The following is a 27,839-nucleotide window of genomic DNA, read 5'->3' as shown; positions in this document are numbered from 1 at the left end:
CCTCCTCTCTCTTCTCCCCCCCCTCCTCTCGGTGCGCTCCTCTTCTGTAAAGTGCGCACACTTTGCTGCGCCTCTCTCGGTGATCAGGAGGCGCCGCGGGAGCAGAGGGAGAAGGAGACTCAAAAAGCTGGGACGCACATGGTGAGCCTCCCTTTGTGGTTTTTCTTATATTTGTTCTTAAATATAAGATGGATTTGAAGTGTTTGTCAACTTTTCTCTCTGCTGGAGGGGCTCGGAGGAAAAGGAGCAATTGCGGCTGTAAATTAAAAGAAATTAGATGGAGACTATTTGCCAAATGTTGCCCTCAAATTAGTGCTTGGTTAGGATAATCCTGTGGCTCTTTCTAATTCTAAACAATTTTTAGTCCGATGTTTTCCACCTTTGCTTGATTTATTATTATTAAAGCTAATATTATTATTCTTTTTATCATTATTGTAATTGTATAATTATTATTGTTTCTTTTTATTTCGCCCATTCTAAAAAATATATAAAAATGTAAAATACATAATTAGGCTAAATGCGTGAAAACGTCTTAAATAAATTTGCTTTTGCTTTTTCCTTTAGTGTCAACTTTTAAAAAGCAGATTTATTTTTTATGTTTTAACACTAAATTTCTTCTAAATGTCTTATATTTAAAATCATTAATTACAATGTCTTTCATCTGCAAGACCAAATGAAAATAAAACAATTATATTTGATAAGCCTAGAACAAGAGGGCCCAGACTTTTTGATTATTAATTGCCTGTAATTCATCCTAAATGCTGAAAAAACAAACAAAACATGTGATTTAAGCTGTTTGATCAGCCGGATCCAGCCTCATCAAGTAAATATTATTCTTTCTCTCTACGATAAAGCTAATTGGCTGCAGCCAATTTCTGCTCAACAAGTGCAATTAACTGCAGTTTCCCGGGGCTTCACTCTCAGCTCCAGCCAAAGTAATCCTGACTAAATATGATAAACATTTGTGTTTAACGAACCGCATCCAGTCCCGGGTTTGAGCGCTCTCTCCAAGTGTCTGCAGGCTGTTTTCCCATTAGAATCCCTCTTGTTCCCAAAAAAAACCCCCAACTTTACAATGTTTTTATTGTGCAGGAATATAAATGGGCAAAACAAAGCAATGCAGGCAGTTTTTTTTTCTGTACATCAAAACATTTTTTTGCTCATAAATAGGCAACTGATTATTTGTTTTTCTTTTCTCTTTGTTGGTACTCATAATAGCCTCAGCCCTGCGGTGTTTCTGATTTTAATTACTGACCTGCCAGTTTCACTGACACAAAATTACAACCATGAGGGCTTATTTATTTTTTAATTATTCGCCCACAAGTTGTCTTTGGCTCTGGTGCAACGTGGAATCAGAATGATTTCATCTCCATCTGTTTCTCAGTCTCATCATGTGGAGCTGGAGGCCCATGGAGCCTCCCCGCCAACTTGTGTGAGGCTGTAAAGACGAAGGGGGAGAGATTTGTGGGGATAGTCGCCTTTAAATATCAGCATGTGTTTTTTTGGTCAAAAAGTAAAGTAAGCAAAGCTCCAGCATGGGTCAGTGCAGAGTCAGTGGTTTGATGGCCAAGTGCATGCATGTGGAGGTAGCTACAGTCGGCCCCCCCGAGGGCCCCTGCATGTGCGCCAAAGTAGTGGTTTGAGTCCTTCAGCTACATGCAGACACAATCTGGTCTAAAATTAGGTTATTACTCCTAAAACATAGCTCCTGGAATCAGCTCCGTGTGGATGTCGGAATGCACTTTGGGAATATACGGACAGCATGCTCGGCCATGCTCTCCTCACCCAGAGATCCAGTGTTGGGTTTCTGACCCGGCTGAGAACAATTGCAAATTAACAAAGGTGTCAGTGTGGGAACATGTGCCAACAGGTGCAGCTTCAAACGCAACACAGGAGAGAGCCCACAGAGCTGATCATATTTATTCATAAAGGATCCCAGTCTTGGAGCAGAGCTGCAAAGTAAAACCCTGGGAAATCTTCTGCCTCATTAAACCACACAAGCGTCTGCTTATTTAGATAATTTAATCTGTAGAAATCTAAAACATAGCAGGAGAGCAGCTTGAGTTGGCTTTAGTGTGACCAAACAGGGCTGCTGCTTCTGCTGCTGCTGTCCATGACGAGGAATGTTAAAATGTGTTGGACAGGCCAAGTCCAGCTCATCTGCTGAGCAGAATATTTGAGTCACGCACGACAGGCCAACAACTACAAAGTGTAAACAGGTCATCAACAATTTAGCAGGTAAATACAGAGAATGCACCCAGAGATCCAGTGTTGGGTCTCTTAGCTTGATTTGGTGTAGAAAGAAGCACAGAGGTAAATCTTATAAAACGTTCCTATATTTACTTCAGGACATTCTTAAAACAGGTGGGATTCTAACACTGGGGAAATGAGAAAAAGATTGGCGTTTACAGAATCATAAAAAAGGAGACTGTGGTAGCAGATATTTGCTCACCTTTCAAGTTAAAATCTGCCTTTTTTATCCTAATTACAGTAATGAGCAAAAAATCTTTTCCACATTCAACAAACAACAATGTCTTTTATTAGGATTTTATGTGATATAACAACACATAGTTGCAGAAATTGCTCAGGTCAGATTAGATCAAATTAAACTTTTGGCCTACATAAATCAACACTGCCTGAACATACCATCCCTACTGTGATACATGCTGGTGGAAGCGTCATTCTGTGGCGAACCAGCAGGTTCAGGTAAGATGTTTGGAGTTGCTGGGAAGATGGATGCAGCTAAATATAAAAAAGTCTTGCAACAAAACCCGATAGACTCTGTTAACGACTTGAGACAGAGGCAGAGGTTTGCCTTTTAGCAGGACAATGACCTCAAACATAGGCTGACAACAATGGACGCTAGCTAGTGTTAGAATAGCCAAGTCAAAGTCTAGACCTAAATCCAAAGGAGAATCTGTGGCAAGACTTTCAAACATGACCTAATCTGCAATGAAGAAAAAGTGGTGGCTTTGTGGCATAGCTGCAGAGCAGTCACCTCAAAGATTATTAGTTCTCCATGGAGTTGTCTGGGGTACGATTCCTTGGAATAGCAAGATTACCATCTCTACATGTACAACACTGGTAGAGACACACGCTAAAGGACTTGTGGCTGTAATTACAGTGACAGGAGTCAATTCAAAGTAAAGCATTGATTCAAATGTACGCCGCACTTCGTCGATTTTTATTTGTAAAAAGTATCTATCAAATCAAATCATGCTAAAATGCGTTGGTGAGGGCTGTAATGTGAGAAAATGTTTAAAGGCTCAACGGGTAATATTGCTTTTGCAAGGCGCTGTATACAATTAATTTACAGCACTTATTTATGCAAAATTGGATTGCTTTGCAAGGACATTTCTGCAGCTATTTCAATTACTTGGTTAATCCCAAAATAATTTAAAATAACAGTTAATAAAAATCACTTTAACAAAAAAATAAATAAAAACATCTTAACCATTGCTAATTTTTAAACAATGTTTTTATCATGACATCTCTGCTTGGATAATTTAGAAAACATTTTACCTTAACAAATAACAGATATTAGATTTAATAACCAACAAGGAGTCCAGATCACGTCGCCATCCTTTGCTCGCATCTGTTCGACTGCGCCGTAAACAAACCCCCAGGTTGTCAGCAAGTATTTTTCCAGCCCCACGCTGGCCAAGCATAGCTGCTTCCACAGATCAACCGCCGGAGATGCAGTTGATCTCATCACACCACTATTTGACTGTTTGAGCTTTCTGAAAGATATATTACTGCCGGGACGTTTGAAAACTCTCGGTTACAAGCAGAGTCTAATAGAAGTGGTCATGTTTGTGTTTTAGAAAGATGTTTAGGTGTTTTACGCCTTATTTGGGGCTGTTGGGGTAGTGAATGCTGTTTATCTTCAGGATGAGCTCCTGACTTTATAAAGAATTTATTTAAAAAAAAGTCAGACAAAAAGGCTTCCGGTGGATTATGTAGCTAGCTGATCTGATTTCGGAAGAGGAGAGGATCAGAATTAGGCCCTTGTAATGGCGGAGTGTGTTAAATTAGTCCTAAAATGTGACAAAAACAAGAGCAAGTGCATGCCACGGGACTCTGATCCTGACCTCGGCCACAAACTTCCCCATCCAGAATGACCCCTTCAGTAGAATCCATTACCTCCCTCGGATCCTTCAGTAAAATCTTCCCTGTGTTCAATTGCCTCAATGCCACCTTCCTCCTTTTTTATGCAACTAGAGTACCGACACTAAATGAAACCAGAGAACTAATTAATCACCCAACAACTTATAAGTCCGGCATCTTATCAGTGCCTTCAGATTCCCTTGGGGCATGTCTCGACACGCTAGGAATGGCTAGCTGAGGCATCCTGGACTTCAGGAATGTTGCTCTCTGGAACTAGGGTCACAGTCAGACCAGTCATCGCTGCATGCTTCCTGCAGCAACATCACAAACCACAGCACAAAACTTTAGTCCTCAACCATATTTAGCTGGTTGCTGCCTTTGGAGGTGAAGAGCGCGGCAGTTTGGAGGTGTCCTGGCCTGGGCACAGGCCCCTCGCAGCTGTGTGATCTCCCAGGAAAGCCTCGGGTTTCGGTCGTTTGCTAATTGAGCGGGATGACGAGGCCGGAGAGGATCTCTGCCCCCGTTCTGTCCTACGAGTTTGGTTTATGCTGCCCTGCTGACTTTGCTGTCAGTGTCAAACGCTTGTTAGGACGCCATCAATCTCACAGCAGTTAAGAATTTTTCCAGAACAGAATGAAGGGTGCAGGTGACAGAGAGACAGAGAGATGGTAAAGCAAATGGCAAAGAGTTTTTTTTATTTATTTTTTAAAAAGCAACAAAACACAAAGGAGGTGGATATTGATGAGGCAGTGTGTTTGTGCAAACATAAAATGGAGAGCTTTGGGAAAGTATTTATACATTATATACATGTTAGAACTACAAACATAAATTTATTTATATTTTATTCAAATTTTTTGTGATACACCCACAGAAAATAATAACTGATTGTAAAGTGGAAGTAAAAACAACACATAGTTTAATAAATTTAAAAAATCTGAAAAGTGTGGCATGCTCCTTGATGCTGATTTCTTCTAGGATTTGGTCAAATATCATGGGAAAAGACACCTGCTGCAGACATTTTCTCCTCACATTGTGATGCATTTTGCAGAATTTTGTCTGTAAATGGGCTGGTTTTTTTTAGTTCCATTTATCTTTTCAATCAACTCTGACCAGCTTTCCAGCCCTGCTGAAGAAAAGCATTCCCACAGCATGATGCAGCCTTCACCATGCTTCCCGTTAGGGATGGTGTGTTCAGTGGTGTTTAACTGCAAATAGGGATTTCTTTTCCTAAAAATGGCTTCATTCTTGCCGCTTTTTGTCACTCTTGAAAAATTTTAAATTTTTAATCTCTATTAACTTTGTTCTGGTAAAAAAAAAGGCCAAGTAAAATATTTTAGCCTGTGGTGTGTGGGCAAATAGTTGTTATTCTCTCACCTGAACTGTGGATCTCTGCATCTCCTCCAGAGTTACCATGTGATGATGGATTGATCAGAGCTCTGTAAGATGTTCAAAGCTGGTGATATTGTTTTATAACCTAACTCTACTTTAAACTTCACCACAATGTTCCCCCTGAACTCTCTAACAAACCTCTTCACAGAACAGCTGCATTTATACTGAGATTAGATCACACACAGGACAACTCTATCTATTAATTAATAAGTGGACTTAGAAGTTAATTGATTGAACTGGGTTTTATTTAGGAGTATCAGAGTAAAGGGTGTTGAATACAAATGCAAAAAAATTTTGAAAACTTCCCAATTTTCCCTATCACATAAAATCCAAAACAATTAATTGACTTTGCTGTTGTTACGTGCACAAATTTGGAAAAGTTTAAGGGGAGTGAATGCTTAAGTTGTAGTAATGCCCTTCAAGTGAAGCAGATCAATTTCCCTACAACGAACCAAAGAACCAGATGTCAGAACCATTGCGCTTTACCATCAAATATTGACAGAAGAGTTATTTACAGTTATCACCAGTTGTGGGAAATAAAGGGGATTTGTTCACACTCTGGACAGACACAAGTCCGTGTTTGTTTTTTGCCACGGAAGTAGCAAAAGCAGGGCTCAACTCAAACGTGCCTTTCAGTCTATAAATCACTTCCAACCAACCTAAAAACTAATCTCCAACTCCTCTTCCTCCCTCCCTTCTTCAGTTTCTTCTCCGTTTTCTCATGTCCTCTCCTCTGCACCGTGACAGCACCCACTGCTCACGCTCGGACCTCTCCAAGACTGCAGAGCCAACCAAGGGTAAAACGATTTGAAAAGAGAGCAATAAATGTGATGGATGTGGGCCAGTGCAGGGTTTAGCTCCAGCTGTCGGGCATGTTTTTTGACATTACAGACAAACCTCATGGGTGTGTGCTCCCTTCACCCCATTCCCTGTGTTCCTTTTGAGTTTGAAGGAGCTTTAAGATGGATATGTTCCTAAAGTTGTCAAGATTATGGGTTTGAATCAGTGGCGACACCGCTGTGAAGATTGAGATCACATTTTTATGTGATGGGTTTTTACTGGCGCATACCGAAAGTATGTAAGGTGCAAGCAATGGTAGCATGTGTTTTCAATGAAGGCGCAGGTGGTCTGTCTTAGATTTCATTCTCATGCTTCAAATGCCAATGTAAATCAATGAGTTTGTCTCTCTTGTCTTTCACAATTCTCAAGAATTTTCTTTAAAAATGCTTTTCCTTCTCCCTCAGGCTCGATGACATGATGATCCGGCCCTCTTCCCTTCCCCCCTCCATCTCTCTCATTCCTGTTCTCCTCCAACTCCTCCTCCTCCTTCCGTCTCTCATCTCCTCTTCCTTTTCTAACGCCCCTTTGAGCTGGACCTCGCCTCACGAGCCCTGCTACCACCCAGATGGCCGTCCTCGACACTGCCTGTCGGAGTTCATCAATGCGGCATACGGGGTCCCGGTCAATGTTACCCACTCCCTACACGGGCCCGATAATAACCCCAACATCTCCACCCTAACGGACCTGCACAACCCACACAACCTGACCTGCTGGAGGGCTCGTGCAGGTGCCAACACCGGTGACTGGGTCTTCACCCTACCTCTTGGCCGCCGCTTTGAGATCACCTACATCAGTTTGCAGTTCTGCAGCCAAGGGGAGCCGTCTGACTCAATTTCCATCTCCATCCTCAAATCCATGGACCACGGACGTACCTGGAGGCCAATGCAGCACTACTCCAGCAACTGCCTGGGTGACTTCAAACAACCATCTCAGACTATTGCCCAAACTAGACACCAAGAAACTGAACCCCTCTGTTCAGACCCTCGGCCCCTGCAGAAGCAGCGGGGTGGGATTGTGCTCGCCTTCTCCACTCTGGATGGTCGCCAATCCTCTCCTGATTTTGATTACAGCCCCACCCTCCAGGACTGGGTTACAGCCACGGACATCAGGATTATCTTCCACAGAACTTCCAACAATGTGAAGGTGGTCAATAAAATGGAAGAAACTCAAGGACATGATGGCATACATGATGCCAAACGAACTGGGATCCTAAAGTGGAGATCGGATATAAAGAGTGACACTGGAGATCAGGTGGACAAATTAAGGGATAATACACTGGCATTTTTTGACAGGGGCAGAAAAAACTCAGAGATAAGTAGGGGGAATAAAGAGGAACGGGTAGACAAGCAACGTCGGAAGGACCATCGCAAAGGTTCAGGACATGGTCAAGATGGCCACAATGTGACCAGCAAGGAAGGAGAAGACACTTTTGGCACAGACATACTCGCCTCGCCAAAGAAAGGTGGCAAAGCCAGAAAGCGAAATCGCAACAAGGACAACAATTTTTGGGCCCCTTGCCCAAATGGAGACTGCACTTGGAAGGTTGAAGGGCGGAGCAGGAGCAACAGCGGGCGGGAACTGAGGAAGAGGAGGAACAACAACCCCAATACAAGACAAAACTTCAGGATTCCCCAGCCCTCTGGCTGGATCCTTCCTGTCCGACCTCCTCTGGCCATTTCTGACCTGCAGGTGGGAGGGAGGTGCAAATGTAATGGACACGCTTCGAGGTGTCGCCGCGATGACGCAGGTCACGCAGTGTGTGTGTGCGAGCATCACACAGCAGGCCCAGACTGTGACGTGTGTGAGGATTTCTATGTTGACAGACCGTGGCATCGAGCTACACCCACTCACCCAAACCCCTGTGTTGGTAAGTCTTGCTAAAGTACACCAGCCCAGTGGTACCAAATAGTGATATTAGCCAAACATAAATTGTGTTCCTGTACTGGCATTTAGTTTTTCTGTTGGATAAACATTAGAAATTATCATAGCCGGTTTAAAACGTTACACACATGACATTTTACTACTTTTTAAAGGGAAAAACTTTCTTGAAACACAGCTTTGCTTTTATTCCTTTATTCATTTATATGATAGTACTCACCATAGTAAAATGTTTTTAGATTTCTTTTAATTTTAAACATGAAAAGAAAATGTTTTTCCAGACACTATTTATAAACATAGATGAAACCAGATGTTTACATACACTTTTTTTAAAAGACATAATCTCATTTTCTTTCTGTCTGACATTAAATCAGACAAAACCTTTCCTGTTTTAGGTGAGTTAGGATTCCAAAATTATTTCTAATTTTGGCCCATTCCTTCTTTCAGACCGGTGTCTTATTCACATTCACATTATCTCTGCTTACAAATTATCTATGGGTCTAAGGTCAGGACTTTGTGATGGCCACTCCACAACATTGTCTTTGTTCTCCTTCAGCTACTTTGCTACTAATCCGCTAGTATGCTTGGGGTCATTTGAAATACCTAATTGTTACCAAGCTTTACCTTCCTGGCTTATGTCTTGAGATGTTGTCTCCATATTTTCACATGATGGTTTGAAGTACAGCAGTCCCTCCTGCAGCCTAGTACCGACATGACATGAAAAGGCATGGTAATCTTAGCTTATGTAAACGTTTGAATTTAAAGAAAGTGAAAATAATATCTCTCATATTTCAGAATTTAGCCTATAGCCTAATATAGGAAAGTTTTACTCTGATTTACTGTAATATGTGTGGAGGGTTAGGCTAAGCACAAGCTCAGTCAGAGAACATCAAAGTCTTGCAACAGACTCTCAGGTGAATTTAGGTCTGGACTTTGAGTAGGCCATTCTAGCACATGACTAAACTTTAAACTAAACCATTTCATTCCAGGCATGGCTGTATGTTTAGAGTCGTTTCCTCCTGGAAGGTTACCCTCCGCCCGTTTTCAAGTCTTTTGCATCCCAATATATTTTTTCAGCTGCTGCTCTGGTGAAAAAGATTCCCACACCGTAATACTGCCACTGTAGTTATGGTGTATTTAGGGTTCAGATTTATTGGTTACACCTTGGAAACACAAACTCCTATCCTAAAAATCCTAAAAAACACATGGAAGATTTTAGTGTAAGGTTGACAAAATGTGAAAAAAAATTGAGGGGTAAAAATACTTTTGCAGTTTAATATAGGCTCCAAATTTTGTTTAGTAAAATTGCTACTGATGTGACACTCAAAAAACAAAATATACATTTGCAAACCTGACTCGTGGCAGTTCTAGTACTCTTGTGGGCCCCCTGGTGGTGTGGGGGCAGATTTCATTGTAATGCTATAGTGCATGTGTTAAAACACATTATGATTGTTTGACAGTATAGTGTCATTATTACCCCTTATTATTGTTTATGTTTATTTTTTCTTGCATTTGTCCAGCCTGTGAGTGTAACGGCCACTCAAACAAATGTCGGTTCAGCATGGAGGTGTTCCAGCAGTCGGGCAGGAAGAGCGGAGGCGTGTGCCTGAAATGTCGCCACCACACGGCCGGGCGCCACTGCCAGTACTGCCAGAACGGATACACTCGCGATACCAGCAAACCGCTCGGCCACCGCAAGGCCTGTCAACGTCAGTCGCTATATGTGTTTCTGAGTGAAGGGGGGGGGTAAATGTTTTTGTGTGTGAAGTATTTTTGTGATGTAAAAAAACCCACGTAAATCATTTCAGACATTTATCCATTTTTAATGTGACCTATAACTTAAAGTTCAATTAAAAACACTAACCAAACTTTTTTTTTACAGGCTTAAACAAATACTCAGTTGAAGCAGTTTTTTATTTCATAACAGCACTTGGACTTTTTGAGGTGGAGGAATTTACAGTTACGCCCAAGATCCTGACAGGTTCAGGTTTACAGTAATCCTTTAATTTGATCTACGTGTTTCATCTTATTGGAAGTTTTAAGGCGGCCTAGCCTCCCGTCTTTAATCTGGTACAAAAAAGGCAATAATGATTAGGGTCATGGCAAGGAGGCTTTCAAAACTCAAAGACTTGGAGCTCATCACCAAAGATAAATCATCAAAATACCAGCAAAAAGCTGTAAATTCAATATAGATTTTATCATTTATTATTGAGAAGGCTATAAATCATTTTTAACAGGTCATTTTTCAATGAAACATTGAAGATACATTATTTAAAACCAAAAGTCATTTTACAATGTTTTATCCTTTGAGAGATACCTTTCTCATTTAATATCCAAAACAAACTTCTTGTTTAAAGAAAAATAATTTAAAATCTCAAATCAGAATTTTCTGCAGCTCCTTAAATGGTTGTATTGGTCTTGTAGCAGCTTTCCTGACCAGTTTTTTCATGTCTTTTAAATGTCACTAATGTGCTATATTTTAAATGTGTCTATGGAAATTATTTTGTACCCTTCTGGGTACGAAACACCTGGCTGATATATTTTAGACAATGAGAGCCCTCTAGTGCTCTGAAAGCTCTCTGTGGATCATTGCCTTTGTGGCGAGCTTTGACTATAACGGCTCTAAAATATCGGAATGCCATTTGGGGTTCATAAGAGGCTTTTTAAACAATAGTAGGTGTGTACTGGGTTAATTCTGTCCATGGCCACATCCCCAGTTATAAGAGGGTATTCACACTTATGCAACATTATTTAGATTTTTTATTTTCCACCCTAAAAGATTTCAAGATTAATGTCAAATGAAATTATTCATCGTGAACTCCGTTTTTTACTTAAAACATCAGCCTCCAGAAGTCTTTACATTGCGAGGGAGAACAGCTATTCCTGTTAGCAATGCAGACACAAAAAGCTTCCTGCTGAGCTGACACCTGTAACCTCATCGTTACCACCGGTCGGCAAATGCCATGACTGCTGAACTTTGACCATTCACAACTGACTGTGACGCCACAGTAGGCTCTCATGGGGACTTGACCAGCAGCCTAATATGTCCAACGCTAATGGGCCCTCTAGGCTCGACAAGCTAGGATTGAATAAGCTCATATTTCACCACTTCTTAGTTATGGAACTGTTCAAACCAGCAAATTCAAATTATACTTTAGCATTACCTAATTGAAGTTATATATCACTGTGTAACCATTTGGGAGCAAGTGGGGACATTATTCTCTATTTTCTCTTGTCAGACTGTTAGGAATCATTAGAAGTTTCTGTGTAAACATTATTCGAGTGTAAACAGAGCTGCTGAAGTGTACCTTCCTTTTTCCATCTGTCTTTTCTCATTTAGTCCCAGGATTGAAGTGGTAAATAAAAAAGCTTTGCTATGTAAACTTGGCAGTCATAACAGTGCTGCAGCACAGCCCATCCTGAATGAAATGAATGAGTTAGGGCACAGCATTTGTCTTCATTTGGGCAAGGGTTGTTCATTCTCTTAAAAACCACTAGAGCGATACGGATACTGTGTCGAGGTTTGTTATTTTCTTGTTACCCTTCAAGGAGGAATTTGTCTTTGTTAGCCATTGAGACGGCTACAAAATAGATTCGCCGGTATCCCAGGGACGTACTTTGTCTTACTCAAGGACGCACATTAAGGACAGATGCCTGCTGTCATTTGGGATTAAACCAGAATCCTACCACTGACTAGTCATCCACTTCAGGATGGGTTCTGTCTGTTGCTTGTGTTTCCCCTCCAAATGTTTAGAAATTGCTTTTACTTAGTTAAACCATGAAGAGAAATTAGGAGGTACTTTTTCATCTTTCAGCTAATTGTTCTGTCTTTACAACCCAATTACTTTGGCTTGTTAGTCCAGGTTTTATTAGCACAAGTAAGGAGACAGAGCAAGCATTATTTCAAGGCATGGGTCAGTAAGGGATTCTCATATTGATCATTACAGCTATAAGATGGTATCCATACCACAATTGTTTGATTTATTCTGTAAACTTAGACAAAACTTTTGAGCAAACACCCACTGAATTTAAATGTAATATCTAAGTACTTGCTCTTCTGTTCTTCATAATGTAACAAAAGGATGAAACCCTGATATACCATGGTTTCTGCATGTTTCAGTAATTCAGATTTATGACTTTTTAAGAATGTTAGGGTTTAAATATGAGACTTACATTAATTATTAAAAACATCTTAACTCACTTAACAACTAATATTTAACCTACCTACCATATTAAGGATGTCAATACAACTTTGTCAATTTTAACTACCATTTATCTGCAGGTGACTTGTGTGCTTGTAAACCAAGGTCCCCTAACCTCATTGCATGCAGTATATAGTAAGCTTGGTTACAGTTACAGACAGCTAGTTTCAGTCACCTATAGTTATCTCTGGTTTCAAGCCAAATACACACTTTCCAATGACAAACCTAACAGTAGTGAATGAGGCAACAAGTACATCTTTATTTTAATTGCCTAAGAAAACAATAAATCAGCTTCCAGGAGCACACTTTCTGTGATAAATTCCCTACATAGGGCCTATTGCTTCCCAGCATCATGGAGCTTGTAGTTTTGTCGCAACTTATAACCCCCAAATAATTCAGCTGGAACCACAAATCACAGAACAAACAACAGTACATTTTATCCCCCCCAAAAAAACAACGTGATGGAGGGAAGAATGAATTAATAAATATACAAATTTAAAATATAACTAAATAGAAATGATTGCCTAATATAGAAGTCTTGGCAAATGCCTGATATTGAATCAATAATTGTAATGCCTAATGTTAAATTTAAGACTTTATGCAGAAACCGTGTCTAGCCTGCTTAGTTGACTTGTTCCTTGCTAGCCGACTGTTTTGAAACAGTGATACCCTAACCTCTTCAGACCTGATATGTTTCTTTTGAGCAAAAATATTTTTATTTAACAGACTTTCCTTTCTCTTCAGCATAGAAATAAAGATTTAAAAATATTGCCAACTCACGATTTTACTGAGTTTTTGTTACATCCATTACAATGGACACTACAACTAATTATGCTGAGAGCAAGTTTATTAGGCTAGCATGAACATGTATTCATAATTTTGATGTAAGATAGGGATCACCCCCCCACCACGGGTTTTAGACCCATTTCAGAACCTCTCATATCAAGTCAGACATCAATTCTTTGTTCCCATTGAATAATCCAAAACCAGTAACAGACGAGTATTATCAAAATGGTGAAATGAGACATTTTTTAAATTAGTTTAGACCCAGAAATATGTCTGTTACAGTGAATGGAGGGTCTAAACAAATACATTTTAATTTTGTTCAATCTTGCCTACATGCAGAAAATGACTAATACATCCACCCTAATGGACAATGTATGGTTTAAAATATGCTTTCACAAACACTTTGCAAATAAGTGAATGGCCTCAATATATTGTGATTTTCTAATCTAGCATGCCAGTGCCATCCTCTGGGAGCCGTGGGTCGCTGGTGTAACCAAACATCGGGTCAGTGTCTGTGTCGAGAAGGAGTGACCGGCCTCAGGTGTAACCGCTGCGCTCCGGGGTACAAACAGGGCAAGTCCCCTCTGCGGCCCTGCATACGTAAGTCCGCCACCGATGTAAAATGAAAGTAAAATATGATAAAAAAGGAGACTAGTCATAAAACCAGAACTTTAGGCAAGATTTAACTGACTTACATTGTGCCATGGTGGACTAGACAGTTTATAATATTTATAATATTCTGTGGCATTTCTAGTGATGACAATGAAAGTGACAACGAATATTTAAAACCTTACCTTTTTTTGGCTTCAAATCTGTAACTGCATACAATTGACAGCCTCGTGAACATAAATATGGGTCTAAAAATAAAAGTAATAGAAATGAAAGTAGGCATTAAACAGTACCGTGTTATTATACTAAATCACATTTTGAAACCTAAATGCAACATTTCTTAATGCTGTGATGAAAGCAAGATTGGTAAAAAGTAGTGCAGAAAGCAAAATTAATCTCAGTCATTTTATGAGTTTTGTAGGTTTTGGATGCATATCAGTTAGAGTTTATTATTAGTGTTACAACCAGAATTTATTATCCTGATAACTTTGTCTCCTAGTATACTGCCCATCCCTATACAAGGTATCCCTTTAGGTGTCTTGTGTTTATTTCCTGGACTACACTATTAAACATGAGTACTTTTCTTTACAATTATCAGTTCTTCATCAAGTCAAATTAAGATTTGTTTTACTACAAGCATCATTTTCTCAATGCCCAAAATGCTTTAAGCTATCATATAAAGCTCATTAGGGCTTTTATTGAATATGAGGAGGAATGATTATTATGCTGGTAGATATTTCTCTCATCATACAATAAACACTATGATATTGCCTGTCCCTTAATTAATTAGTTTGGAAAATCTTTTAATTCCCGTAGCCTTCTTTGGCTAATATGAAAGAACAAATCTAAAGGTTTCCTTCTTAATAATCTGTTCTTCATCAAAACAAATAATTAAACTAAACTAAGCCTCTCTGGTTTAAATAGTTTGATGTCCATGACAAAGAGACATCTTTAATTTTTCCATTAGCCTAATTTGCTCAAGGTCAGTGTTTTACGCCAAAATTTAAATCTCTTAACACTTTCACCAAATATAAGCTTGATAAAAAAAAGCAAGTTGTTTCCAAGTTAATTTAGCTCAGCCTTTCACAATGTCTCCTTCTCGTCATCCCTGGAGACGGTTTCCACAGCAGCGTTAACATGAGCTGACTGATACAAGGAAACCTCATCTGATCAGAGATCAGCCTCGGATCAAAAGGATTGTTGCTACTCCTCTCTCTGCCTGCGCAGCAGCAAAACTCAGCCTGGAGCGATAATCCGCACGCACAGTCCCAGCTAATCATCCAAGTGCCAACATCTACATGGGCAGCGTTGCTCCGTGGATCCCCAATCAGGTGACGCTGGGAGCCAGAAGCAGGAACCTTGACACCTGTTTCACGACTCAAAACCCCCCCATGACAGTGCTCAGACCCATAACTCTCCCACTGAAAGCAGTGAGTGAAAGAAAACCTTGTTTGTTTTTACTGCCAGACCATCTCAGACTATGTATAGCAGCCCTCTACCCCGACTGCCACCTCCAACACCTTAACTCATCTCCTATGAGGCTAAACTCCAAGTTAGCTGCTGCCAGACATTTTTATTTGCTTGTTATTTATACCAGAAACCTTTTTTTTAATATATATATTTTATCCTACAACGCAACATAATTTATTATATTTAGTCACCATCTTGCAGATAGCCTTTGGAAAGGTTAAAACAGTAGATGTACTCTTAATGTGTCTTTGATTTAAAAAGAAAAATAATTATGAACTTGACAGCAGAGCTATTACTAAGGCGGAAAACCTAAACAAATGAGGTTAACTTTATTTCAGATTTATAAAGTTGATTTTTCAGTATAGTTCAAAAAGACAAACAGAAATCTTTTTTCAGTGGTATTTTCTGTTATGCATTTTACTTTTGGTTGATGATGTTTTTATATGTTTTGAGAAATCATACTCAGTCTTCGCTCTTCCTTAGCTCAGATTCTTGACATATCGAGATTTTGTATGGCTGGTGATCTCATGAGTTAAATATAGTCTCTGTTTAATGTTTTAGACAAAGCCATACAAATATTAAGAAAATATAACTAGATATTAAATTTAAACATATTTTCTGTGTAGAAAAAACCTAAACCTAAAGATAATACGGAGGCTAATTCATGACATTCATAGCTTGCTAGTATGCTATATGTACAGAAATAAACAAACAAGACACTGAATAGATTTTCCTCCATTAAATGCTGATGTAAAGGAATTAACAGGATGATTGTTACCAACAATTGATCAAATATTTTTTTTTGTCTTATCAGTTCTGAATATATAACAAGGCGATACATAAAGAAAAAATAATTTTCTGAGATTCGGAGCCTGTAACGAAGAGGCAATATTTGGACCAATTCAGAGACTTTCAAAAACCACAAAGATGTTGCGACGGTTAGGAAAAAACTTGGACTAATTAAGCTGGAAACAGTAATATATTTGGGCTGGGTAAAATCTATTAGAAGGCCAATAAAAGTGGTGTGCTAAAAGTGTTTCAAAATGTGTTTGTTGATAAACTTCTATTTCTTCATTATTTTGCCTTTTTTTGTCATCATTTCCACTTTATACTTAGAATGGGTTCACAACAAAATATACAGTACTTCTTCCTCAGCTATTTTTCCCCAAGCAACCTCAATACTCCGTCGAACGTTCTTCCCCTACATGTGTATAAGCCTTCTTCTCACAGTCAAGAACGTGCATGTTATATGAACTGGTAATTTGAAATTGTCCGTAGGCCTAAGGGGATATGTTTGCAGGTCTTAGGATCTCGGGTTGCTGTTGTGATCTTGGTGTATAAAACTTTCCTCTGTTCACTGGTTGTACAGGCAAGCTCTTGGATTAAATATGAAATAGTTGTTTTTTATTCTTTTAGGCAACTATATTATAATTGCTAAAAAGTTTGATTTGTGAGACTAACTTTAGGATTGTCAAAGCAAATCACAAAAATAAAAGAGATATTGCTGGAAAACATGTGGCTATTGTTTTGTATTCTGAGCCCTGTTCACAAAGGAAGCTTAAATGGCTTAAAGTTAATTCTTTACATACAGTTCACTGACTATACTTTAACGTCCATTTTAGGTTTGAACGACTGTCTGTTCTGTGAGGTGTTGGGCGTCATTGACCCCACACACAATCTAACTTATTTAATAAAGCCGTTATACACGGACTATTTTACAAGAAGCCTGGATAATGTATGAGCATGCCACGAGTTGTTAATTTTCACTCCTGAGTTTTACACACAGACACACAGGAGGAGAAGCTAACTTTACTAGTCTCTGTTTAATGTTTTAGACAAAGTTATACAAGAAGCAAAAGCCTCACCTTATTAAATTACTGAAAGTAAAATTTACGTCTCTATGTGTGTGTCTGAGCGAGCCTTACAGGGTGCGTTTCTAGACCATAAAAAGACCCCAGTCAGCCCTGCTTATTTTCTGTGAAGGCATGTCCATGCACCACGAGGCATTCAAACACAACAACCAATAAAACACACGATTGCAACAAACTGACAGCTCCTGTAGGTAGCCTGAAGTTTCTCTGTGTCTGACACCTGTCTGATGGCGTGTTTATGCTCGCAGGAGTCCAAGAGGTTGCTCCAACCCCAGTGTACCAGCCTCAGTACAGCATCGGTGAGTGAATTACAAAGCTTTTTTTAATTTTTAAAAATAAATATGAGCTTAATGTTATTTTCCTGGTTATTTGTAATATAGATTATGGCAACGTCTGATCTGTAACCATATCATTTACTGTAACTCTTATGGTATATGGTCATGTGTGGTGATGTGTGTCTTCAACCTTTTCCAATTTGAAAATAGAAAGCCCCTCTGTCAAAATAAAGTTCAAATCCTTGCCTTGTCGTTTTAATTTTAACAGTCTTAAATATCAATTTACTGTTTTTTCTTTTATTATGTTTTCATCGTGTAAAACACGTTGTATTGTCTTGCTCAAAACGTGCTTTACAAATAACCTTACCTTGCTTTAAAAGTTTTAAACCACAGCTATTTCTTTTCCCTACCAGTACGATTTTGGTACTTACTTTTTTTACTCTCCAATTCTTGTGCCTGATCACAACAGCCTGTAATTTACTGACTTTAGGAACCTATTTAAGTCTCACTGATTCACAGCGTTAAAATGACTGGAAAATCAAAAATGACAGCCGAATCCCAAAGAAAAACAGTAAAAGACTTTCAGAAAGTCTATTGAAATATTGATCATGAACAATTAAAACTGTATAAGAATGTCTGACTTAGGAGCAAGTTACAAAGACAATACTTGTGCACAATTTTTACAAAATCCATTATTGCACACAAAAAGACAGTCTCATGTAAAATTTCAAATGCTCACTATACATCTATCTTTCTAGGATTGATTTGGGTCCATTTTATATTGGTTTAATTAGTAATGCATTATTGAATCAAGCAGCCAAAGAGAAATTTAGTTGATTAAAATCAGCCAACTTTCCCTTGATCAGCTTTGACTTTTCAATGAGAGGTCAAGTACGGAAAAATGCAGTCTTTTTCTTTCCTTCCCAATAAAATGCATTAAAACTAAAAACATCATACTACTGGAGATAGGCACCAGCTTCCCCGCGACCCACTATTGAATAAGCGGTCGAAAATGACTGACTGACTGACATCATATTTTTTCATCTGTAAATGCACCATCACACAGCAGGTTCTTTGTTGTACTTTATTTAGGCTTTAGTTCTCTGAAAGAAAATCAGAACCAGACAAAATCAAAAGTGGCAAGTCAAATGTGTAAAGGCCAGTAGAATCATAATACATGCATCTGTAGTTTTAATTTATACATTGATTTCAACAAGAAATAAAGTTTCTTGTATGCAACAATAAACTGTCATAAGTGTAGAATATTATGAAATAAAGGATAGGAGAGCATTCAGTGGGTCATGAGTTTCCGAAACAAAGGGTTTTGTCTCACATGTCGGCTGATATCAGATCAGATCGGTCCTTGAACTGCTATGGGCTGCTTCAACCCGTACTGAAGTAGGGAACCAGTCCCTCCTAGTGGCAACTTGAAGAAACCCCCACCTGCCGCAGCTGTGATCGGATACTGTGATGACACAAGGAAGCAGCTGTATCATAATTAGACTGAAAGACGTATCCTGGTGTGTGTGTGCTGAGAAATAATAACCTCTGATCTTGCTGCATTCTCCCTGTTTCCTGCAGCAGAGGAGTGTGTGTCGTACTGCCAGCCCTCTGAGGTGAAAGTCAGGATGAACCTGGAGACTTATTGTCTCAAGGATTACGGTTGGTTTTAAGTTATATTTATTCATTTAAAAAAATGGCTAAAGATCCCGGTTTCTAGAATTTGTTTGTCTTTTTTTAGTCACCAATCTGAGATAGAATTTACTACATATTAGATGAATAAACAACATCTGAAAGATTAAATATGGAAAATTATTTATTCCAAATTAAATAGTTTATTTTAACACAATATGTCATGTCTTTGAACTCTGAGAGAAACTGAGAGACATTTTGCAACCCTCAAATATTAAGAATAACTGTTGGACATTCCGGAGAAAAAGTATTCAATCCCTTACAGATTTTTTCTGTTTTCATGTTTTTATCACACATACTCTTTTCAAATCAGTGGACAAATTTTCACATAAATAAATTCTTTCATTTATTAGGGCAATAAGCTACCTAGACTAAACCGGTCCTTACATGAAAAAAATACTTGTCCACCAACCTAATAACTGGTTGCACCAACAATGGTCCGCCTTTTCAAATCAACTGCTTTTAAATACATTTCTTAATTGAATTTCACTGGTCAAACTCAGACCTGATCCCTGCCCATCATGAAATCATGTAAACAGAAGCTGTCTGACAACATGAAGTAAGTTCAAAGGTTTATAAAAGCAACACATGATGTCATGATCTGAAGGAATTGTACAACAAATGGTAAAAAAATATTTATCATTCTGAATGTAGCTGAATTAAAACAGTTCTGCAAAGAAGAAGCGGTTTAAATTCCTCCAAAACCAATGTAAAAAACGAATTACCAGTTATCGCAGATGCTTGAAGGGAGCCATTGCTGTATTTACTCAGGTTACGTTTGTCTGATATTAAAGTTTGTTTTATGTTCTGATGCATTTATGTGTGACACAAAAACAAACCTAGAAGATATCTCTAAGGGGTTTAAATACTTTTTCACATTGCTGCATGTCTATAAGGGCACCAAAAAGACAAAATTTAAAAGATTTTAACAGGCAAATAACAGCCTTTTATTTTTGTAAGGTTCACACTCACACTTTACAGAAAATTGTAGAAAATTCTCTACCAGTAGTCTCCAAGTAAAACAAATTATAGGATTTTTAAGCCATTAAAGGCTCGAATACCCTCAGATTTTTCATACCAGGCCTCAATTTACAACCATACGTTGTAGTTCTGGCCAGGGGATTTGGGTGTTATTCTGTTGTGACAAAACAACTAGGCCCAGATATTTGCCCTTTTCTACAACCCCTTGAAAGAATTGTAAACCTCTGTCAATATCTCAAACTAACACCAGCTGCGACTCCACGCAATGTTCAGAAATCGTTCTTGGCAAAGTTCTATTGTCAAGTGTTGACTGTCAAAAAACAAAATACCCAAGGCTGAAGTACGATGAAAACTGAAGCGCGTCTGCAGGTAGCAGCAATGTGTGTTCGCCCTAAAAGGTTTACTGTTAGATAACCTATATGTAAAAGCATTCCAGAGTGTAAAAGTTAGAATAGTTAAATAAAACTTTGTCCGCCTAATTTACTGTACAAGGAACACATTCGTCATTAAATAGGTAAGCAAATAGGTACCTTTTTTTTTTAATCATGTCTTAAACTTACATGATGAGGGTCTAATAAAAGCCTCAAAGATCTAAAACTGACTTCACTTAAACTTGCAGAAAGTCAACACATAGTAGATGGCTCATTTGAAATTAAGATCTGATTAAATTTACCGTATTTAAAGCAAAGAGTATCATGAAATTAGCGTAATCCCCTATGAAAGTGAAACATTATTTTAAAGTGTTTGTTTCTTTGGCAGTGTTAAGGGTGCAGGTGACAGGGATGGAGCGTTCAGGTCCCTGGTGGCAGTTCTCCATCTCAGTACAAACCGTCTTCAGGACGGGCTCCAACTCCCATCTCCGGAGGGGCCCCCAGTCCCTCTGGGTTCCCGACCGTGACCTCAGCTGTGGCTGCCCCGCCCTCCATGTAGACCGGACATTCCTCCTCATCGGCGCAGAGGAAGGGGAGCGAAGTTGGGCTCCGGAAGAGAGTCGCCTGGTGGCGGACCGCTCCACACTGGCCCTCCAGTGGCGGGAACACTGGAGCCCCAAGCTCAGGGGCTTCCGGGGGCAGGACAAGAGGGGCCGCTGCCCCCAAAAATCCCCAAACAGCCACCACCCCCGGAGCAGGGAGCACACAAAGACACATTCTGCATACATCCCCCCTCACCTGTTGTCTGAGAAAGACTCCAGTCCACGTGGTGACAAACAGCACTCTGTGAACTTGGATGAGCCTCAGACCAGTACAAACAGTGACATTACACCCACAGAGACATCACCCTCGTCTTCCACCTTTGCTCTGGTGTGTTCAACTCAAAGTCCTGAATGAAATAAAAATTCAAAACTACAAAAAATTATTTAAAGACTAAGACGGTAACCTTTCAGGGGTTCTTGTTACTTTGCTGAAGGTTTTAGTAGAAAGTTTGGACTTATTTGACCATTTTGAAGTAAACCCAGAGGAACATCTTCACAAATAAAACACACATCTGGTTTAGCTTTTAACTGCTGCTCCATAAAGTTACAGGAGGAATTGTCATGCTCTAATCCTGCAGAAAATTACTAACATTCATTGATGACAAAGTTTTCCACCAACAAGAGCGGTGCTACAAAACCTACACATTTTAACCCATTAAAAAATAAACACTGAAAAGTTATGCTGTATATTTTATTGTATTTTCACTGTTTATAATCAGATTTTTTTATTTATTTGCATAAGAGAAAAATTTGGGTAGAATAAAGGATAAATGGTTTGTGGGGGATCACAGTGATTTGAATTATTACCTTTCATCACATAGGCTGAAAAACCATTCTGGGTAAAGTTTTGCTTTGAGCTGTTTACAATACATGTGCTCTTTATATTGTAAAAAATCTTGTTAAAAGTTCGCTTGAATAAATAAAAAAAGTTAAATAATAAAAATTTGCCCACAACTTTGTTTTAAACAAGTTTGTATTTGGTACTTGTCCGTGATTTTACCTTGTTTTGAATTTAGGATTAGAGCAAAAGCGCCAGGTTACTCTCACCTACAGTCTCAGCTGTAACTGAGAAAATCAACTTTATCTTCCGTCTGTTTCCTCGCCGAACAGAAGACACAGTCACCAAACTAAATCCAACTTTCTATCCATACTCTAATCTTCAGACGGCCTTTCAAGGAGCCCAGATACAGATCTGGGCAACTTGTCGTCATGACTTCTGTTCCCGTTTGGCAGATATGGCGTCATGGCTCTGGGGAAATGATGGTGGAGTGTATGAGGACAGATGGAGGAGTTCCTATTTGTTGAGCAGCAGCCCTGTTTTGGCAGTGGCAGTGTCAGGGATTGGCTGTGCAGCCATGTTGATGCTTGTGATTGAAAATAAAGAGAGAAAAATAGACTTGCTGATTGAAGACCTTGGAGCAGAGCATGCTGCTGAGAGACCTTAAACCCAGCTGGCAGCTAGTTTTTCAATTAGATGTAAACAGATTGTTAAGATTTTTTGCTTTAGTAATTTTTACCTCCACTAATAAAATTAGTAGTTCGATGTGTGGTTATTCAGAAATTAAATTTCAAGAAAAAATAAGTATGTAAATTACAATGTAGTTTAGAAATAGCCATACACTTACACCTAAAAATGTTTTAGACTTACTCGCTGAACCTAATGTAACGTATAAAACAGAAAACACTTTAACACCAGGCATTTATGAGAACTACACACACATGCATACATATATTACTAGAGCCAATAAACCTGTGTGCATATTAAAATATTTTGTACATGCAGAGTTACTGGTGAACCTTGTATTAATGCTGGAGGAAACCAAAGTAACCAGAGAAAAATTTCAGTTGTTTTCTAAATTAAGAAAAAAAAAAAATTACACACAAAAATTACATTACTTAATACAATTACTTGCTAATTTAAACCATATATATGCATGGTTTATAATGTCTGAAACATACTCATACCCAAGTTTAGAGTTCCCAGTGAGCCAAACATGCCAGCAAAAACTGATAATCTATGTTGCCACTAGGCAACTTTTCTCTAGTTTATAACAACAAAAAAACTACACAGACAGTAAATACAATGCAGTCATCTGCACAAAAAATATTTTATTAATACAATTTACAACATCTGTAATACATTCACACCTAGCAGCAGTTGTAGGTGTACAATCAGCAAGTTTGGCAGGAGTGGCATCAGACAAAGGTTTTATTTAATTCAAAAATAAAATAAATAAATAAAAACTACACACACACACACACACACACATAATATATTACTACAATGAATAAAATCCTGCTCAAATTAAAATATTCTATGGTTGAATAAAATTAATGTCCTTAATTTAATTTAAGTTGTAGTCTTCTGGTTTCTTTTAAAAAAAATACTGCCTTCTTTAATTAAAAAATATGGAAGAAAAGTAGATATAGGTAAGATAGATATACAAGGATTAGATATAATACGTGTAAACATTTTCCATTTTCAATTATTAAATAAAAACACTTCTAAATATGTTTTTTTTAATACACATTTTCCTTAAAGGGTATAATATAAGACATTTCTCCATCATATACAGCCACTTTCAATAAATTAGAACATTATTGAAAAGTTCATTTATTTCAGTAACTCTATTCACTAACTGAAGCACATTACATAGATTAATTACCCAGACCGATGTTTCTAAGCCGTTATTCCTGTTAATTATTATTTTCTGCTTACAGCCAATACAAACACAACATTTAAGATCAGAATATTACATCAGACCAATTAAAACATTTTCAATACTGAAACAAAAAGTATGTTTAGTACCTGGTTAAAAGTTATTTTCAAAAGGTACTTTTGATCTGACATATATGGGTTCCATGGGTTAAAATGGACTAATATGGGTAAAACTATTATTTAAATTTACTGAATATGACTGTGTTCTTCTTTACACAGCTGGGTCATGTTCAGCAGCCCAACAACATCCCTCACTAAGTAGTATTGTTCTTTTTCAGTCTTTTATTTATATACTACATTTATATACTACTGTTGTGGTATTTAAGCTGTCTATTTTCCATTTTTAATAGCATTTTGCATTTATCACCTGTTAGCTCACTTGCTCCAAATATTTGCAGTCATCCTTTGATTCTTCTTCTCGGTTCCACGTTAGTCAATCTCATTAGACCCTATTAGAGAATAAAGGATCAGGGTGTTGGCACCTTTATTAAGGCACAGCAGACAACCTATGCGTAGAGACTGTTGGCTATAAATGTGGTTCAAGTCCCAACCTTGGTACCTTTGCTTCATGTTTCCTGTCTAATTTCTGTTAATAAAGCCACCAGTACAGCAAAAGGATAAAAGGATTAAACATCTGTTTAATATTAAGTATGGTTGAGCAACATTATCTAACTGTTGACCAGCTACATTGGACTTCTCAGAGTTAAATTAAATGTATTTAGTCTCAGGAGAATCATTTGTGCTGCAGTCAACCTAAAAAACCCAAGAATATGCTGCTGCTACAGTTTTCAGATTTTTCCTTCAGCTTCCAGTTTCCTTCTGGTGACGTTTCAGCTTTGGTTCACATTCACTGTTTTCAGGACAGCTTTTAACAGCAGGCAGCTGCCGAAAGTGATGCTAGACCAACTCCAAAACACCCGGCCGACATCCGGTAACCACGTTGGGGTGTTTAACAGCTGAACGGACCAAAACAGACCAAAATGAGGGGATTTCGTTTTATCAGACGAATGCAAGCAGCCTCTAGAAGGCAGATAAGATCACTTAAAACCTCATCAACTGAAAGTGTCTGACGTCAGTTTTGGTTTACAGCTTGTGGTTTAAAACTGAAAAATTTGACATAATCATAACACAGATGATAAATAGCAGTTTTGCTAATTAAAATGTATTTTCTAGTAGCCTAGTAATGAAAGGCCAAACGGACTAAACAAACAGTGGCTGTGAGAGTTAAGTTTAGCCTGCAGCCCACAACTTCTGTGTGTCAAGGGAAAAGTGTGTGTGTGTGAGTGTGTGAATACACGTAGAATCATTTCCTGGTGGTAAAGTATCTGCCTCTCTATGCATGTGTGTGTGAGAGAGAGAGTGTGAGTATAAAGCACCTGCTGCCTTGCTGCAGGAAGCACCTGTCAGCGGTCATCTCTTCAACGCCGGCTCTGTCGACATGAGGGTTTGATCCTGAGAACTTCCCAAACACACACTTACACAGACACTAACAGACAACTTAAGCTGGCGGCTCACTGTGCTGCAGGCTGCGGTTCTGTTCTCGCTAAACCAGCAACACTTTTTTTGTTATTTGGAGCGCCAGGAATGAGAGCAGACCTGCTGTTTGCATAGTTTGTTAATAAAAATTCGACCCTTCTCTGGAACTGGGGGCAGGAGAGTGTGAGCGTGTGGTATTATGTTTGCAGCCTGACCAGGCAGTTGGAGCCAAAGTTCAACTAGACTTTTTTACAGACTCCCGTACATCCATGCTCCTCTTTTTCCTGTTGCTTTCTTCTTTAAACAAACAGCCAAAAATTGTGCGGCTGATCCAAGCAGCGATTTCCTGACATGCACCAGATTCTTGTCTTACACCTGAGAGCTGGGACGGTTGGTGCGTTTCACAACCACAGCTTTCAGAACACACACACGTAGAGGCTTCTGTTAACCTGAGAGGCTGAGGGTCAATCCCTGTGATCTGCAGCCTGCATGCCTTCCATACACACATGCCGCCGACACAGCAACCCGACTCCCGCCGAGATTAGGACTAATCAAGCATAGCATGGCTCCAGGCAGCAACGACATGGATATGCTGCCTTACGGACATAAGCACACCTGCATTCTTTCAACGTGTCATAAAATAAAGACATATCCAATGAGAAATCAAAATTACATACTTTTTCACACCAAACTTTTAAAGATTTCTGCACATTTATATGGGGTTCTGGTCTGTAGTAAATTAGACAAGGGCAATAATTTTATTTAGTTTTAATAGTTTCACTATTTATTTTTGGTCAAGTTAAATCAGCTCTACATTAAAATCTTGTCAAAATAAGGTGAGATCTTTCCATGTAATCCATGCAACATTTAGTAGCTGTTCACAGTTAACTCCATAAACGTTACAATAAATATCCTTATGTGTAATCCATGCAATAATTATTAAAACACACAGTTGAAGCAGTGAGGAGTGAAACAAGCATGTTCTCATATTCTGGAGCTGAGAGACTGGAGAGGCCTGTGTGGAGCCACATATTATCTGCCACATGTTATCTGTCGCAGAAATATAAACAAGTATATCCAAAGAAATGATGTATGATGATTTTATATTCTTTCACATGTATTGAATAAAATTAGTAGTCTTTGATTAACAAGTTAAAAGATGTATGATTGAAATGTGGTTAAGAACTGAGAATTAGAGGAAAAACATTAAGGTTTGACATTCTCAATCAGCTATATATGTAAGAAATATAACATTAATCATTTGTAAAGCATGAATAAAAAGAATGAAGTGATGGTTTTGTAACTGTGTTTTAAAGTGAATGCTGAAAGCTGAAGACTGAAATGTGTAATACTGTGTAAAGTTTAAAACTGAGCACATTAGGGAAAGAACTGTAGGAGGACTAGGAGTGACGAGAGCCGGCTGCAAGCTGACAGCGACGGGAGGATGCGACTACAGACCAGCATGGCTATTATTGGCATCTCCAAGGCCGAGAAACAGAATCAGAAAGTCACGATGAGCATGACTAAAGTATTGAGCAATAATCAAGAAGCTGAGCTGAAAAGGTTGCGCAATAACTAAGAAGCCTAATAAGGGCCTGACCGGTGAAGGCATCAAGCGCTATAAAAACAATGATGAGAGCAGAAACGGGGTTGTTTCCTCGCAGAAGACCAGCGAACAAGATTGGACGGAGAAAATAAGCTTGGATGGAAAAGGAACAGAGACACAGCCCCACTGATCGACTGCGTTAAGAAGAGGATCAACCCGTGAGCCCAGAAAGGACTGTGCCTGAAAATTAAGAATCTGATTTAATCTAAAGCCTTTTTATCCAGACAACAGAAGTGAACTTGATCGGTGAACAGCTGATTGCTCTAAGTTTCAGGCGTCTGGAAGTCCTGAATCAACCTCATTTATGTCTCTGGGTTTCCTTCAACTCTTCAGCCTCTGGAAACTACTGTCTTCAGAGACAAATAACAACAAAGATCCTGTTTAACCATCGAAGCCTGGAGCATCAGTGCCTGCCACTTAAAGGAAGAAAACTGAAGATTAAGTCGTATTCCCTTCAAGAAACCACTCGTTGTTACCAGAAGAATCTTCTCCATCAGGTGCATGGATGAGCCTCCGTCTTCAAAGCCTCTCCAAACTCACTAGTTTCAGCATCAGGGAAAGACGGGTTGAATTGATTGATTCATTTCTATTATTGAAATTATTTTGTGTTGTCGAGTTTATGCTGTTACTGACCCCTCCAAAAGCGTTACTAATTAAAGAAAGCATATAAAATTCTAGTTAAATCGTGGACATTCAATTATTTGAGTCACCGTATTGTTGGTTTTTCATTTATGGTAAAAAGTCTTGTTGCCTGGTTCTAAGATATTTTAGGAGGTTTTTATAGGTTGCATTAGCCAAGTTTGTTAAAACAGCGCCCTTGGGGCTTGTGTCAAGCTACTAAAATCAACCTAGCCCATATACCAAGAGCCAGTTGTAAAATTAGGGGATGAGCAGCCGTGAACAAAAGTGACTGTTGAAAGTGTGAATGACTGCGATAGGCTACTCAGTCGTCCAGACCTCCAGTT

At 38.8% G+C, this 27,839-nt stretch overlaps 1 protein-coding gene across 3 annotated transcripts; it reads left to right on the top strand.

Moving 5' to 3' along the window:
- The first annotated feature begins 9 nt into the window (after positions 1-9).
- ntn5 (netrin 5) lies at positions 10-22,027 on the top strand. Of its 3 annotated transcripts, none has more exons than XM_047384979.1 (8): positions 61-141; positions 6,200-6,293; positions 6,741-8,203; positions 9,735-9,923; positions 13,653-13,802; positions 17,401-17,451; positions 19,012-19,089; positions 20,860-22,027. In XM_047384979.1, the coding sequence occupies exons 3-8, from the start codon at positions 6,751-6,753 to the stop codon at positions 21,426-21,428; spliced, it is 2,490 nt and encodes an 829-aa protein (XP_047240935.1). In that variant the 5' UTR covers positions 61-141; positions 6,200-6,293; positions 6,741-6,750; the 3' UTR covers positions 21,429-22,027. The 3 variants fall into 3 exon arrangements, with proteins under 3 accessions (XP_047240934.1, XP_047240935.1, XP_047240933.1); XM_047384977.1 differs by having other exon boundaries at positions 69-141; positions 19,009-19,089; XM_047384978.1 differs by lacking the exon at positions 6,200-6,293 and having other exon boundaries at positions 10-141; positions 19,009-19,089.
- The last annotated feature ends 5,812 nt before the right edge of the window (positions 22,028-27,839 follow it).

Source organism: Girardinichthys multiradiatus, chromosome 14 (genome assembly GCF_021462225.1).
Source record: "Girardinichthys multiradiatus isolate DD_20200921_A chromosome 14, DD_fGirMul_XY1, whole genome shotgun sequence".
NCBI classification, from domain to species: Eukaryota; Metazoa; Chordata; class Actinopteri; order Cyprinodontiformes; family Goodeidae; genus Girardinichthys; species Girardinichthys multiradiatus.
Note: the sequence above shows the minus strand (reverse complement) of the source record. Positions and strands in the feature narration are given on the sequence as shown.

Coding starts and splice junctions, on each gene's coding strand:
- ntn5 (XM_047384978.1), top strand. CDS start 6,751: ATGATGATCCGGCCCTCTTCCCTTCCCCCCTCCATCTCTCTCATTCCT. Junction 8,204..9,734: donor TCACCCAAACCCCTGTGTTG/GTAAGTCTTGCT, acceptor GCATTTGTCCAG/CCTGTGAGTGTAACGGCCAC. Junction 19,090..20,859: donor TTATTGTCTCAAGGATTACG/GTTGGTTTTAAG, acceptor TTTCTTTGGCAG/TGTTAAGGGTGCAGGTGACA.